This window comes from Alosa alosa, chromosome 13, assembly GCF_017589495.1.
Source record: "Alosa alosa isolate M-15738 ecotype Scorff River chromosome 13, AALO_Geno_1.1, whole genome shotgun sequence".
NCBI lineage: Eukaryota > Metazoa > Chordata > Actinopteri > Clupeiformes > Clupeidae > Alosa > Alosa alosa.
In genome coordinates this window covers 30846795-30862607 of record NC_063201.1, presented here as the reverse complement: position 1 = coordinate 30862607, position 15813 = coordinate 30846795, and the positions used below count along the sequence as shown (strand labels likewise).

The window sequence follows — 15813 nt, the reverse complement described above, 5'->3', positions numbered from 1 at the left end:
CGTGAACTGGTCAATCTCCAGCCGTGCCGCTGGAGAATGCAGCTGGATTGGACGAGCTCCAACACTCCTGCTCTGCTAATCTCCACCCGTGCCCCAGAGCTGAACTCAAAAGAGCAGCGATTCGCAGAGCCACTAACGCTCCAGGCCGTGTTTTTACAGGGTCTGCAACCTGGACGGGCGAACTGGATGACCCACAGCCAAAGTCTATGCACTGGGCATCTCATTTGAAACAGGCAATGTAAACATCGGCAAAAAAAAACACTGCGCAGAGGCCACCATGTGTAACTGCAGGGTAATGGGGGGCAACGTGCTGGGTTCATGGGATCGAGTCTAGCCGCTCTTAAGGTGTACATCACCAAAATGAGCTGTTTTGTATTTCCACCAATTAATATTAGAGCAGAGCAGAAGAGCAGAAACCACAGGAAAACGCTAATTAGGTGTCTTGCACTGATGTCAGACACAAAGTCAGCCTTGCTTGCTTTCAATTGACTGCAGTATTTTTGGAATTTCTTGTTTAAAGGTGCTCTAAGCGATGCCACACGTTTTTTAGGCAAAAATATTTTATGTCACTTAATGCAAACATCACCTAACCAACCGCTAGCTGTCTGTGTCCTGAATACACTGTAAAAAAACGTAATCTCTGTGGACAGCCCAGGCTGCAAAAACGGCAACAAAAACAACCTGGGCAAACCTAGCCTATAAAAACATAACAAACTGTTCCAGCAAATCACAGACGAGATGCGCGTTTAGGAGTTTCAATTGCACAGGAGCAGCACGGGAGGGAGGGGGAGGAAGTAGCGAGCTAGCTCTCTGTTTTGTTTGAAAGTCAACAGAAGTGACGTTACCCAGCATCGCTTAGAGCAGAGGAACAGGGAAACACACTCAAGTCAGTGTAAGCGCTTGAAGGCACATGTGAATTATTTGTAGAGATCCGTTTTTCACCTTACTAAACACCATCACAACCACCCGCATTTCACAACCTGTGCAAATCAACCTGACTGCACACCTAACTAAAACCAGAGATATCACATGAGCATGAGTTTGCTAAAACATGAATAACTGATGTGAGGGAATAAAACAATTCCAGCGTTCTCAATACTCTACTGTGCTGCCAATCTCTGGATCACTGAACCCTGGCTACCCATGCCTGTGCTGACACTCGCACCACTCCTGAGCTCGCTGGTTGGTGGAGCGTGCAACACGTGTCCAAATCCAGCTCTCACGCTCACAATACATGGGCCAGTGAACTGGTCAGGCCTGGACTTGAAGTGCAGCGCTCAGTCTTCCTCTCTTTGAACCTCTCCGTTTCAACGTGGCGTTACATGTGCCATATCTATTTCAGATATTATGAGGCAATTAGCTCTGTCTTTGATGGGCTGATAAAGAACATGCACGCACGAATTGTACAGGGTGGGGGGCTGCAATTAATGAATACTAATTAAAAGGCCTTTGTTGACAGTGTAGGCTTGGAGAAGAGACAAGTGTGCAGTGTTTTCCATGGGCCTAATTGAAAGCCTTTGTCAGGGTGCTCTCTCCGGCTGCCCTGCTCTGCTGAAGAGCCCCGCACTGCTCCCAATAAAAGCGCATGAAATAGAAATTGATTTGCATGATTTGCATAACAACGCAGCTGATTTGCAGAGTGCAGGCCAACTGTCCATCCAAATGCCTCATGAAAGGAACATGAGGAGTGGCGGACAGGGGCATGGCGAGTGATTAGAGTTGAGCTGCAGTCCGCCTCGTGCACAGCTGTTGACGGCCTGTACTGAATGAATGCTTTCAGTCGGGCAGCCTGGCACCCTGTTACCGTGGAGAAGCCACAAGTTTATTATAAATTATAAATTAAGATTGCATGTACTTTTTAGATTGATGACATCAGAATGTGTGTTTAGGTTTCGGAGACAATGTCTCATTGAAAGCCTGGTCTTTCAGAAGTAGAAAAAAAAGTCAATGGATTTCATGGTTTCTGAAGTTCTGAAAAAGAACAGATTTGCACCATGAAAATCCTGCTGGTTCATGCACAATTTGACCTGGCACATGAGAGGACGCAGTTCAGTTCATATGCCTTTAACTACTGAATCAAACAGTGCTCTGTCTGTTGGTTGTGCGAGGGTGGGCTGTTTCTGTGCGTGAGAACTGGAATGGGTGAGTCGATGTTTAACACGCGAGGACTGCTGCTGGGAGTGTGTGTGTGTGTGTGTGTTGGGATGAGGTTGTGGGAGTGTGTGTGTGTGTGTGTTGGGATGAGGTTGTGGGAGTGTGTGTGTGTGTGTGTGTGTGTGTGTTAGGATGAGGTTGTGGGAGTGCGTGTGTGTGTGTGTGTGTTAGGATGAGGTTGCATTCGTCACGTCCTGGCCTAGCTGGAGCCTAATGAAGAGGTGAGCGCTCCGGTGACTCAGCGCTGCCTGAAGACGTCTGTGGCGGGCGAGCAGCTGTGGGCTCGGGGACAGCTCTGCATAAAACGCTGCCGCTGCAGCGGCTCAGGCCCCCTAATCCCTCCACTCCCGGCTCTGGGGCCCTTCCCCTGGGGCTCTGGGATCAGGTTAGCAGGGGGGTTGGCGGGCTGGGATGGGGTGGTGTGGGGTGCTCGAGAGACTGCGGTGGCGTCTATGGGCTTGGCCAATACCCAGTTAATGAGGCCAGCAGTGAGCCTCCCAGGAGAGGAGCTAGTGCCGCGTGCCTGTGTATCTGCCAACAGTCTGGCCTTCCCCTGCCCTCCATTATTCATAAGCGCAGCACATGCTGCCACTGGCCTGTGTCCGGGGAGCGGCCGCTCTCTCTGCCGCTCTGGTCTCCTCTGGTACACACCAGTCAGCGGGGGGAGAGCCGATGGTGGAAGTTCAGAGAGGCGGGAACAGTGGCACCCTGGCCATTTACATATGGACGCTTTTCCAGGGGTTTGAAATTCAACACTTTAGCGTGTGAAAGGCAGCCAGAACAGGATGAAGGGAAGCGCTGTGCAAATGGATGTGGCTTTAAATATGCACCACATTTCCACTCAAATCAGCACACGGCACAATCTATAAGGTCTCCACAAGGAGATTTTATACTTCTCAAATCACATTTGCTGTGCCTCAACTGCCCTGGCAACTTATAGAATATTGGTGGGTGTCTGTGAGAAGGACAGCAGAATGTCAAGGCTGCCTTTTGCTCCTCATCAATACGGCAAACACCAGCCTCCACCAGACCACCATCATCAGTAAGCCACAAAGTAAGCCAGCTTAGAGTTGAAGAGGAAGAGGCCCTTAAGGGTACAACCAGGCTGCCAAGCAGTGAAGAAGGTTATCATATGATCACTGTGATGCCCAGCCACTGATTACATAAAAAGGATCCATACCCCTACTTTATTCTCACATGTTGAATCAGCAAATGATACTGCCTATGTGATCTATAGCTCCATTTAGTGTGAGTTTGTGCCTATGTGTTTATGTGTGAAACTGAACCTACTGTAGTTGCTACATGGGTGTTTTGTGCGAGACTGGCCACTGGCTGATGGACATGGCGTGCAGTATACAGTAGATGATTTGGCCGTTCATCTTGCTGCAACCAGGCAGTGGAAGTGGGGCGTGATGTGGCTGCCAGGAGCCGATGAATACAGATGGGTCACCTCCTCCCATTAACACCAGCCTAGAAGTGACTTTGTGCTAATTAGGAGTAGGACAGCATGCCATGAATCAATAGCAGTGTGTGGGGGTCTGACACGCACACCCACATACACACACACACACACACATTAACGCACACCCACATACATTAACGCACACCCACAAACACCCACATACACACACACACACACATTTACACACGCAGACACCCACAAACACCACATGTACACACACCCACACATTAATGCACGCAGATTCCCTCTCTCTCTCCCACACACACAATGTTAATCCCCGAGAGGCCTCTTCCTCTTGAACTTTGTGTGCACTCTCCTCCACCCCCACTAATGAATTTCTCCAGTGAGGGTCAGATCAGGAAATGGCCATGGAGGCCGAGGTGCTGATTACACACGCGGCTCGGAGCGCTTGGATGGGTGGTGTTTACCAGCTGCCCCCTCCGGAATTCACAGGCCGAACAATGAGGCGACGGCCCACATCTCTATCCACTTCACCCCGGCAGAATCAATAGGCCAATATCCGTCAATCTCCGCTCTCTTACCGCAGAAATCACTTTTTGATTGCGCTCCTCCACCCCCTCCGCTCTCACTCGCTCTGCAGCTCCGGCAGCCAGACTGACCAGCCGCTGGTCAACACAAGATGAATACACAGGGCTGTGTGCAACTGGCCGAGTGACTCAACACTACTTTACGCCTTTGCAGCCGCATGGAGGGAAACTAGGGGCTTGAGAAACACACACATCCACCCAACATTTCATATGAACCCTCTCACTGAGGTTTAACCCATCATCAGTCATGTTAAATGATGTGGGTGAATATTAGCAAGCAGCAGAAATGCAGAGTGTGTAACCACTGTGCTCTGTTCATCAGCCTCTTTTATGAAATATCACAGATCAGGGTCAGAGTCACAGAATTATAAAAGGCTCTTAGGCTCCTCTGGCTCCTGAGGTTTTCACATCTTATGTTTGATACAATGCTGCCTGCATACTGTGTCTACACACACTGCTAATACATGCCCCGGCTCTACACTGCAATACTACTTATTTTTCAGGGACACCAAGATCCCTTTACACAAAACTATGCCAGGTTAGTTGACCTTGTTTTGACAAAATGTTTTTTAGTGACAGGTTCCATTTTTCAGTGTTAAGAAAACTAATCCTATGGCTACAAATAACCCAGAGTCTCGGCTGGACTACCTTATTTTATTCTTCATACTCTCAGCTCTGAGGAGCCTAAAGGGAAGATATTTCATTTCCAGCCACCTTCACCACCATCTCTCTCCAACCTGCACAAAACCAACTCAACAGCTCCTCTGTGCCCAAGCAGAGAAAGTGATATTCCATTTTGTACAAGTCTCCTTCATGCTGCTACTGAGAGAGGGAGAGATAGAAAACAAGGTGTTTGTGTGTGTTGAGTTTGTTTGTGTATGTGTGTGCAAGTGTGTATTTTTGGGGGTGGGGTGGGGTGGGTGGTGGTGGTGTGTGTGTGTGTGTGTGTGTGTGTGTGTTGCGGGGGGCATAGGTAAGAGATTGAAAGAGAACTCCTTGACTGTATTCTCTCTAGAGGCCGTCAGTAGGCCTTTAGCCAGTAAATTGTTAATAAGCTTTGATTGAGTGAGAGGAGAACACTGGTGCTGGAACCTGACTGATGAGGAATTAGCCCTGGGCTTCTTTTCAAATATTAACGTCCACACAGGTGCGAGAGCCTTCGTCCGGCCTGGGCTTACCAATACTGCAAGAGCCTTCGTCCGGCCTATGCTTACCAATACTGCAAGAGCGTCCAGCACCATGGGCTCAGCGCAACAGCAACGCACTTAAAACACTCCAAGAATACGTGGATATTTAAGCATTGGCTTGGAACACAAGTGTATATTTTCCTGGAAAAAAACGTTCTATAATTTTCTCTAAATTATCAATACATTGAACTTGAACATTTATGAACGTATAGCAGGTGTGTACTGTCCCAGCACAGATAAGATGGAAGGTTATTGGTTATGTATACTGTGAATGAGATGGAGCTCCAAGCCCCAGCATGAGTGGGCTGATGCAGGGATGGCCCCCAGCCCAAGGCAGGATTTCCCAGCTCCAGCCCTGAGTGAGACATGCTCGTGCTGCCTGCTCCTCCCGCTGCGCATGTAACAAGATCAGTCTGCTGCCAATCATCACAAGCACACAATTACAGAGAATACTTCGGTGAACACAACAAAAATTATTTCTCTACACGGACCAATGCCTCTGAAAACAAAACACATGGCACATCAAATTTATTCTGGCAAAAAAAAAAAAAAAATAGTTTAGGTGAGACATGTAGGTGTACTGATGCCCAGGACCCTTTCTATTTGCCTGAGGTCCACAGCCCCTCTCTAAACATGCCCTCTGATGGAGACATAACTCCACCATGACTCACCGGTTCCAGCACAGGGAATTAGAGGAGCCATCTTCCCCAGCGCTGCAGTTACACCCCCCCCCCCTCGCCCGCCCTGTCATTCACGGAGGTAGAGTGGACACATAGCGGAGCCCACTGCCCACATTCTCTCTCAATAGAAGACCAAGTCCTGTATGCCAGCAGCCTCTGCTCAATGCTTTTGGTCAATACGGTTTGTCCTTGAGAAGCTGTGGTTGGCTTACGAAGGACACCTTCGGTTAACAAAGCGAGAAAGTTTGAAAAATGGAGACGGAGACTGCGGAGGGAGCTCGATACGAGGCAGGAGGGAGAGTCAGAGAGACAGAAAGAAAGAAAGAGATGGAGAGGAGGAGAAGCCAGCCTGCAGCAGGCCTTGCCCTCTCGTCCCTGAATCACTCCCTCCGCTGCACACTCTGCTCTCTCACACCCTCTGGCTATCTCATATTGGAGAGACAGCGAGCTCGCTCACTCGCACCTATGTCATCTGACAACACAGTGGTGGAACGAGGGGGCTGACGCTCTGTCTATTTTGGAAATACAAACAGCACTGCAAGCCAGAGTCTGGAAAATACATTCCTCTGAAAATATGCCACGGACCGGACCAGGCACACACACACACACACCTCTACTGTAGCCACTCAAAGCAGTCACTGTGTGCGCTTGCCTGTCCAAACATGACGGCTGATGTTTAAAATAAACTTGACACCAAATGAGACCTTTTTAAAAAATCAAACTTTCTCTCAAGTCAGTCACTGCATCATACTTCATGAAACCCCTTTAGTAAAGTATTTCATGAAAGCAAAATACATGTGAAGGTGGAGTTCATAGCTGAAACTCAGCTGCAGCCATATCATAATGCTCGCTAGGTAGGAGTGTTTCTGTGTAGTTACCACGAGGTACCAGGAGACAAGAATTGTACAAATATTTTGAGCAGTGTGAGTAGTCAATGGCTGTGATGCTATGGTGCTGTCAATTCTGCTATTAAGAAGGGTATAAGGGAGAATACTTCATTGCTGTTAGCCCTTGCATTGCATTAAATATGCAGGAGCGTATGCTGTGTTACTTGCAACCCTAGCTCCAGGCAAGGAGTCAGGTGTTATTGTTAGTGCTAAGCCCATACAATCCAATAGTTCCTACCAAGGAAAAATTAAACTTACATTACATTGGCCAATAATGATCTGTTTTCGTACGTGTGTCTGTATGTCTGTTTGTGTCTGGCTCTTACTAAACATCTGATGAGTTGCAGTGAAAGCCTTGCAGCCTCCAGTCCAGTGTGTGCTGTTGAGTTCTCTAGTGTGAGTCTGTGTGTAATGTGCTTCCATAGGGATGCAGATGCATGTGGAGGAGTGCCCTCATGTCAGGCCACACAGCGCATCACAACAAGCCTGTGCTCTGACCTTCCACTCACACTAAGACTGCTTGTCACATGCAAAGATTTCTTGTATTATTATTAATTCTCCTGATGAAATATTCTCTTTTGCGAAAAACAAAGTCTTGCAGGTTCTCCACATTCCAAAATATCATCTGTATGCCCAATCTAAATTAATACATTTAACTTAGCAGCTGTGTTGAGAGGATGCTGTATGATAGTCGTGACTTTTTTCACCATCGCATTCTCATCCTACAATGATTTCAACTGCAACATCCAGTCCAGTCCAGTCCGGTAGCCTCGGGAGATCTCCCCCTTGACCTCCAGAGGCATGGCATGCTGCTGTGCTTTGGTGAGATGCTACTAATTGCAATTTCAAATCAATGTCTTTAACCATGAACAGGCCACCAGCTGTCTCAAGGACAAATTAAGAATTTGCTTCTGTGTATGCAATAGACAAACTGCACTTTTTGTCATAATCTAACCAGACGGCATCCTGCCTGTGTGCTGTGTGTATGTGTGTGTGTGTGTGTGTGTGTATGTGCTATGTGTGTGCTATGTGTGTGTGTGTGTGTGTGTGTGCTGTGTGTGTGTGTGTGTGTGTGTGTGTGTGTGTGTATGTGTGTGTGTGTGTGTGTGTGTGTGTGTGTGTGTGTGTGTGTGTGTGTGTGTGCTGTGTGTGTGTGTGTGTGTAGACATGACCGTGTGGAGTTCTCACCAGGCGCTTGATAACCCGTAGCAGGAGCTTCTGCTCGCGTGGCTGGGGGTGCGCGTGCAGCGCCTGCTCCAGGCTCAGCAGCTCCTCGGGGAGGAGGCAGTCCGGCCGCTGTCCGCCGTACAGCTGCGCCAGCAGGGACACACACTGGCTGGCCTCCTCGTACACCTCGGGATCCGCGCTTGCCAGCTGGGGACAGAAACCCACCTACACGTCAGCGCTCTTCTCTCTCCACCTACTCACTCACTCAACCTGGAGCTGCTTCCCCTGGGGGTCTCAGTTAACACCAGCCCAGTTTCTTATCATCTGGAGACTTGAGCCATGACTTGGATTCATTGTGTTTACTGTGCATTTGCCTACAGGCGATGGAACTGGTGAAACTAAGTTTCAAGCAAAGCAGCTACTGTGTGCAGTATTGGAAATAAACTATTGTTTTTTGGCTTGTGCCGTCATTGATTGAAGGAACTCAGCAGAGATTGAATGGCTGTAACAATACACCACATACAAAACCACTGTGAACATAAAGACATAACATATACTAACTGAGGATATGAATGCAACAACAAGTACAGTACATGAATCCACATACAATTAGTTAAACCTCTGTGCATTTATGAACCGTACGGCTTTGTGAAAGAAGGTCGGATTAAGGCGTTCTGTCTGGCCTTCTAGTGCCTTCTAGTCAGAGAGGGGAGGCTGGAGAAGATGGAGAGCTGGGTGAAAAGGCTCATCACTGATCCTGATTGCGTGTGTATTGCATGTGTTGTGCCGTGTGTATATGGTATCTTGGGTGGGGAATTTCCAATGATTTTTGATGCCCTGTCCATTTTGATTTTTTAAACTGTGTACTTAGATGTCACAGACACCAGACAGTAATTGAAAGTGACAGGTCACTCTTAGATGGATTGTTATGTTTTGAATTCAATGGCTAGTTCAAGAATCTCTCTCATTCTGGACCAGATTACTTTTCCTGCACAAGTTGACCGACTCATCCTCCAGCCTGTCTTGGCTGTCTTTCGACAGTCCTATGATTGGGCTTTCATCCAGACATTTCAGTGTTTTGATAGAGCTTGGCGTTGATCTAGACAGGGAGAAAAGTAACAGGGACAGCATCCCTGTGTTGGTGGTTAGGCAGCCGGAGGTGATCTGATTGAATCTGACAACTTGGCTCCTGTCCGTCACAAATCCAGGATCCACAGTAAGATGTCAATGTTCATGTCCTGGAGTTTCCTCAACAGCTTGAGAGGACTGAGAGTATTAAAAGCACAATTGAAATCAATGAACAGAATGTGTACAAGTAGGTATATTTGGATTCCAGATGTTGGAGGGTGAAGTGCAGTGCCCGGTTAACCGCATCATCTGTTGGACCTGATTGGGCCTCGTTTAGATGATAAGCAAATTATAGTGGGTAATTTAATGCAAGCCAGGACTTTGAACTCAAATGCCTTCATATCCACTGATCTAGTCACTGCTTGGCTGTATGGGCTAGCTTGCTCTGACTCAGGAGGGTCTGGCAAGAGGCTCTCGGGAGGCTCATCCCACAGGAGAGGGAGCCATCTTGAGGCAGTGAGAGGCCTCTCCTCTCCCCTCAAAGGAGCAACCCCCCCCCACCATGACAACACGAGTCGACCCTCTGCTGCCCTCGAGGATTTTCCGTCTCCATCTCCCATTCTGCCCAAAGCCGGTGGGTGTGAGCGCTGGGATTTCCAGGCCTCCTTTCAGCGCTGATCCGTTGCTGCCCCCTTCCCCTATACAACACCCTAATCCCAGGAGGCCCCAAGGGGCCAGTGGGCAAGGGGCTCCTCTCCCTTTGTGTCTCCTGCCGCCCTCTCCCAATGGGTGGAATGCTTAGAGCGCAGACAATGTGCCCCTGAAGGGGCCTGCACTCCCTCCCCCCCCCCCCCTCCTAGAAAAGGGCTCTCCCTCTGGGCTTTGGCCGCCAGTCCCTCTCTTGTTCGCATGCCAGCACAGAGTCACCGCAGACAAGAGCTAACACCTGCTTAGCCCCGCTAATACAACACCCATGTTTACTCAGCGCTGCTTGTAGATGCGCAAGGGGGAGGAACCTAAGAGAAAAGCAGAGGCGGAAGAATCAAATAGGGGGAGTGAAATTGTGAAAGGCAGCAAAGGGATCAAAGGGATTAAGGTTCCCCTTTAGTGGTGAGGCCACTGGCCAGCCGTCACTGTCCAACGCGCTGATGGAGCCTAGAGAGAGAGCTGGACTCACAAACTCACTCTCTCTTCAGCAGAACACTCTCCCTTTCTCCCCAACACACGCGCCGCGCGCGATGCATGCCTTGCGCACACGACATACCTTGCCTTGCCGCACGCACACACGCACACACACACACACACACACACTCACACAGAGAGAGTTCTACTCTCTCCTGAACACCTACACAGCATCACACTCTGTGCTCTCAACATTACCAACAGTCACCTCACAAGTACGCAACAAACAACAGCTCGGGGCAATGCCTCTACCTTCACTTCACAAACAATCTGTTCTCACTGTGCTAGACCGGCAGTTGTCATCAGAGATGGCGGTCCCCTTGCACACACACACACACACACACACACACACACACACACACTCACACACACACTCACACTCACACACACACACAAACACACACACACACAGGTGCAGCGGCCCCAGAGGGCGGCAGTCTGCTCCTGAACTAGCACAGGGCAGCTTGACCTTGTGACTGTGTCCTGCCATTCCACTCCTACACTCCTCGCCACACACTGCCCCGGACTAACAGACTGCTGCAGACACTCGTCACTGTCACATTCCCATGTTAATTACCTGGGCATGCGCCTGCGCACACACACACACACACGCACGCACACACACACGCGAGAGGCCATGTGCACGTCACTGTCACATTCCCATGTTAATTACCTGTGCACACGCAAACACACAAGCGCACGCACACACACGCGCCCACACACGCTCACACACATGTGCACACACACACACACACACGCACACACACACACACACACACACGCGCGCACACACACGCGCACACACACACAAGCGCACACACACGTGCACACAGGCGCGTGCGTGGGAGGGCATGTGCAGGACACAGACACTGCCTGGAGTCATGCTGAAGACTGCGTGATGAGCGGCTGTGCTCTAGAGGACGGGTTAGTCGCAGCATGGCTTGGCCGTATGTTGGCAGAGCAGGACAGCTGACGGGTGGGAGGCAGAGCCAGTCCCCTCTGGGCTCATGGTGGGCTGCAGCTCTGTGAGGTGGCCAGGGGTATGCAGGCAGTCTGCTGACCGCTGAGGCGCAGAGGAGAGGAGAGAGAGGAGAGGAGAGAGTGTGGTGCCTGGGCCGGCTGCAGGTGATAAGAGTGTCCACAGGCAGACTGACAGGGTGCAGAGTGGAAGGGCTTCTCCCACTGGGGATGATCTGCTGAACCATCTGTGCCTCACTCCACTTACTCTCTCTCCCCTCTGTGTGTGTGTGTGTGTGTGTGTGTGTTTCAGTGAGCATGTTTGCAAGTGTGCTGCATAAGCATGTGAGACAGTGTGACCATGTGGGTCACAGGTAAGTGTGTTGCTAATTTATTTGTGTTTACGTGTGTGCGTGTGTTAACGTGTGTGCGTGTGTTTACGTGTGTGTGTGGGTGTATGTGTGTGTGGATGACCTTGTGTGTTTACATGAATGCGAGTTTGGATAAGAGTGTGCTGTGTGTCTATGTCATGTGTGTTTATGTGTACGTGCTGTATGTGTGCATGTGTCTCTTACGTGTGTGTGTGTGTGTGTGTGTGTGTGTGTGTGTGTGTGTGTGCGCGTATGTACGGAGGCGAGAAGCTGCCAGTCAGTGCTAATGCCTCGCTCCAGCCCTGAACCCCTCCCTGACACACAACTTCATCTCCATCCGTACACACACGCTCGTCAGAACAACACGCTCCACATTCACCGCCATACAAAATTCATCCCGCATCCATTATTGACAACAGAATCCCATGAATTTCTCCCACTGTATCAGCGTCAATTTAAGCCATCCGTGGAGTGGATAAAAGACAATCCTCATTCCTAAATTATGAATGCTCCAATGTTTAGATTGATTATTTTAAAATGAGTTCTTTGTAATTCACTCAGGCTACCATAAATTGCTTTTGCAAAAAATAACAAAAATAAATAACAGCTTTTAGGGGGGAAAAAAAGGACAAAAAAGGAGAATTCATTCTGTCTTCCAATGACTCCTGGAAGCAGAATCAGCAGAGCAGGCGTTATTATTTCATGGCGTATATTGAATTAGACCTGCACCAAGGAAACACCCAATCAATCAATGCAGCCTGGCCCCTGTCCACAGTGTTAAATACATGAGTAATAGTGGGCCATAGATAATGAATTGAACGCATCTATGATCCAAGTTGAAATTAAAAAAGTTGGCATCGCTCAATTTGCACTCTGTGATCCAGTCTACAGGCAGGTCATGGCTGAGTACAAATGTAATCACACAGACATCATCAGGTGCTCACTACAGCTTTTAATGACACCTATTGATTTACTGAGGGTGGGTTCTACAGTGCAGGTTCACAGTGTTGACCGATAAAAAAAAAAAAGCTATGCTTAAGAGACATTAAATGTTACATCACTTTAATGTTTTGTGCCATTTGATTTTATCTGGACTTTATGGAATATGTTAACCCTAAACCTTGACTACATGCCCCTGAAATGCACCACTAATATCATGCAAAAGCCGCCTGAGTTACTGCACTCACTGAGATACTGTGTGCTAAGATTGGCATTTGCTGCGCTGCTGTGTTGTGTTAATAGCCAGTCTGGTCTCTGTAGTAAAGTGGGGCAGATGCCCGTCCCACTGCCAGAGATGCAGTGGCCTTTCCAGAGACGCCAGAGGTGCTAACTCAGGAGCTGGCTGGACACAGGCCTTGGCTGGACTGTGAGAACAGCCTGACATGGGCAGAGAGAGACATGCATCACACACACACACACACACACACACAAACAAACACAACGACAAACACACACAAGTTTCTTACCATGTGAATGAGGAGGCTGTTGAGGTCAGTCAGTGGCTTGTTTATGAGAAGAAGCTCCTCAGCAGCCTGAGTCTCTTCAGAACTCTCAGCTCTCTGGGCCTAGAGAGAGAGAATGAGAGAGAGAAAGAGAGAGAGAGAGAGAGAGAGAGAGAGATGAACTAGTATAAATAGGAGAGGTTCATCCAGCCCGATGGCCCTGAGTGTTGTTTTAACTCATTCTGTCATGAAGGCAGCACGGTGGAGCTGGATCTATTTCAAGCCATGGCAGCTTCCTCGGCTCCCTCGCCAGTGGACTTGCACCCTTCCCGCTGTCACTGCCAGCACACGCCACAACACTACTGACTTAATTAGCCTTTATTAGCACACCCCGCCTGTCAGAAAGCACTTCTGAAAGGCCAATGTTACCGAACAAGTTCACCGCTCTTTAGTGATGAAAATAGATGCAGCTTGAAAATAAAAAATTCTCTCTAAAAAAAAAAAACACAACAAAAGGAGAAAAACACTTCGCTATATTTTCCAACTTCTGTTTACCCGGCACTTCAACTCTGTCTTGCTAAACTGACTGTGACACTCTCCGTCTGGAGTGTGAGTTCTCCCCTTCTCTCACAAGGAGCTTGCAGCTCTCTCTCGCTCTCTCTCTTTCTCCATCGAGCCACTGCTGAAACTTCATGGAGATTGACTGGCTGTCTGTGGATATGCGATTAGTCTCAAACCTCTTCTCCCTGAAACTCCAGCTTGTGCTTAATTGCAAAGCATGGAGCACTTTCACAATTAAAACTTCCCCATGCATTTGAAATATTAATGCAAGCTAAATCTGAGGCGGACAGATAGAGGGAGAAAGAGAGTTAGAGTGAGAAAAAGAGTTGGGGAGAGAGAGAGAGAGAGAGAGAGAGAGAGAGAGAGAGAGAGAGAGAGAGGGGGGGGGAGGGAGAGAGAGAAGGAGCAGGAGAGAGAGAGAGAGAGAGAGGGAGAGAAGGCAAGCGCTGAGCACGTACACCTCCCTCTCCCTTATCATTATCGGCCAAATGAATTTGGGTTGCGTTGACGCCTTTTAATGAGCTTTTTGCAGCTGTTTTTTCTTTTCTCGGCGAATTGATTTCCATTACGCACTCTCTCCTTCCGCGGCCTGTGTATAAATATGTATGTGAGGACGGCGGCGGAAGACAAAGCAGCCGCAAGACGGGAGGCGCAGATAATGAGGGCCAGCGGGAGTGCAGCCAATGCCCAGTGGGCCGGGGGACCTTGCGAATCCTCAGTGTCAAATCACGGACTTCAATGGCGTATTTACCAGCCCGATGGGAAGCAAGCTTTCAGAGGCCGCGCTGCCAGGCTGAGGGGAGGGGTGTGTGTGTGTGTGTGTGTGGGGGTGTTAGGTGAGCCGGATAGCATACGTTTAGCCTGACGGTAGTCTCAGGGGGGAGAGTATGGGCTTCACTGATGATTGCTGGAGACTGGAGTTCTGTGTGGGTTTGTGTGAAATGGTTAGTGGCCACATGGGGTTATTAGACTCGCCGGCGTTTAGAGCCCAGAGTGTTCATTGTATTCAGTCCTTAGTCAGCGCATGCCTCAGCCCAGGAACCCAGAACGCCAGCAAGCCTTGGGCACAACTGCCTGAGGAGAGATAAGCCACTCACAGGAGTCCCACTTGAAGGCCGAGATTCTGTACTTTCAACTTCACTGAGCAGAGACTCATTGGAGGAGCAAGCAGGAGAACAGAGGAGGTAGAGAAAAGAGAGGGAGAGATGGAGGAGAACAGAGGAGGTAGAGAAAAGAGAGGGAGAGATGGAGGAGAGCAGAGGAGGTAGAGAAAAGAGAGGGAGAGATGGAGGAGAGCAGAGGAGGTAGAGAAAAGAGAGGGAGAGATGGAAGAGAACAGAGGAGGTAGAGAAAAGAGAGGGAGAGATGGAAGAGAGCAGAGGAGGTAGAGAAAAGAGAGGGAGAGATGGAAGAGAGCAGAGGAGGTAGAGAAAAGAGAGGGAGAGATGGAGGAGAATGCAGAAGAGCAGAGATGGATCGATGGATAGAGCGGGGTGGGGAAAGGGGAGGGAGAGGGCTGTTGCGGTCACCTGCAGTGCCTGGCGGACGGCGCTGGACACATGTTTGAGCAGGATGTGTAGAATATCCAGCAGGGACAGCAGCAGGGAGACACTGGCCTTCACCCCCACGAGCTCCTCTCTCTGAAGGTAGAGCAAGACACTGCTGACCATCTCCACCACACCTGCAACACACACACACACACACACACACACACACACACACACACACACACACACACATCACACACACACACACAGACTTTAAAATGACAAAACTACTAAATCTAACTACAACACATTACACATCAACACATATTCACATTATAAATCCAAATCCATTCACAGGACATAAACACCATCCATCTATTCAGAGTCCATCTCTAAGACCCATCAATCAACTTCAGTCATCAACAGCTGTACTGAAACAAAAGCAAACCAAAACAGAGACCAAGTGCGTGCCACTGAAGGGCACAATGCCAGCTGTTCTCTTTTCATTCTGACTCATATGAACACCAGTAGATTGCACCTGTAGATGACTGATGAAAAGGCTTTGGTCAGCACTCCAACCTCCCCACCCCTCCCATTACGAGACACAATAGGCCATGTATTGAACAGCACACAAACTTGCCCTCTATTGTGCCTAGTCAT

At 49.0% G+C, this 15813-nt stretch overlaps 1 protein-coding gene across 2 annotated transcripts in view; it reads right to left on the bottom strand.

Annotated features, from left to right (window-relative positions):
• Positions 1 to 15813, bottom strand: part of ulk4 (unc-51 like kinase 4) — an 83286-nt gene that overhangs the window by 5788 nt on the left and 61685 nt on the right. For both annotated transcript variants that reach the window (XM_048261881.1, XM_048261882.1), the window contains exons 33-35: positions 15196 to 15347; positions 13130 to 13228; positions 8107 to 8292 (exon numbers count right to left, since the gene is read on the bottom strand). In XM_048261881.1, the coding sequence (XP_048117838.1) occupies positions 8107 to 8292; positions 13130 to 13228; positions 15196 to 15347 (437 nt within the window). The remainder of the gene's footprint in view (positions 1 to 8106; positions 8293 to 13129; positions 13229 to 15195; positions 15348 to 15813) is intronic.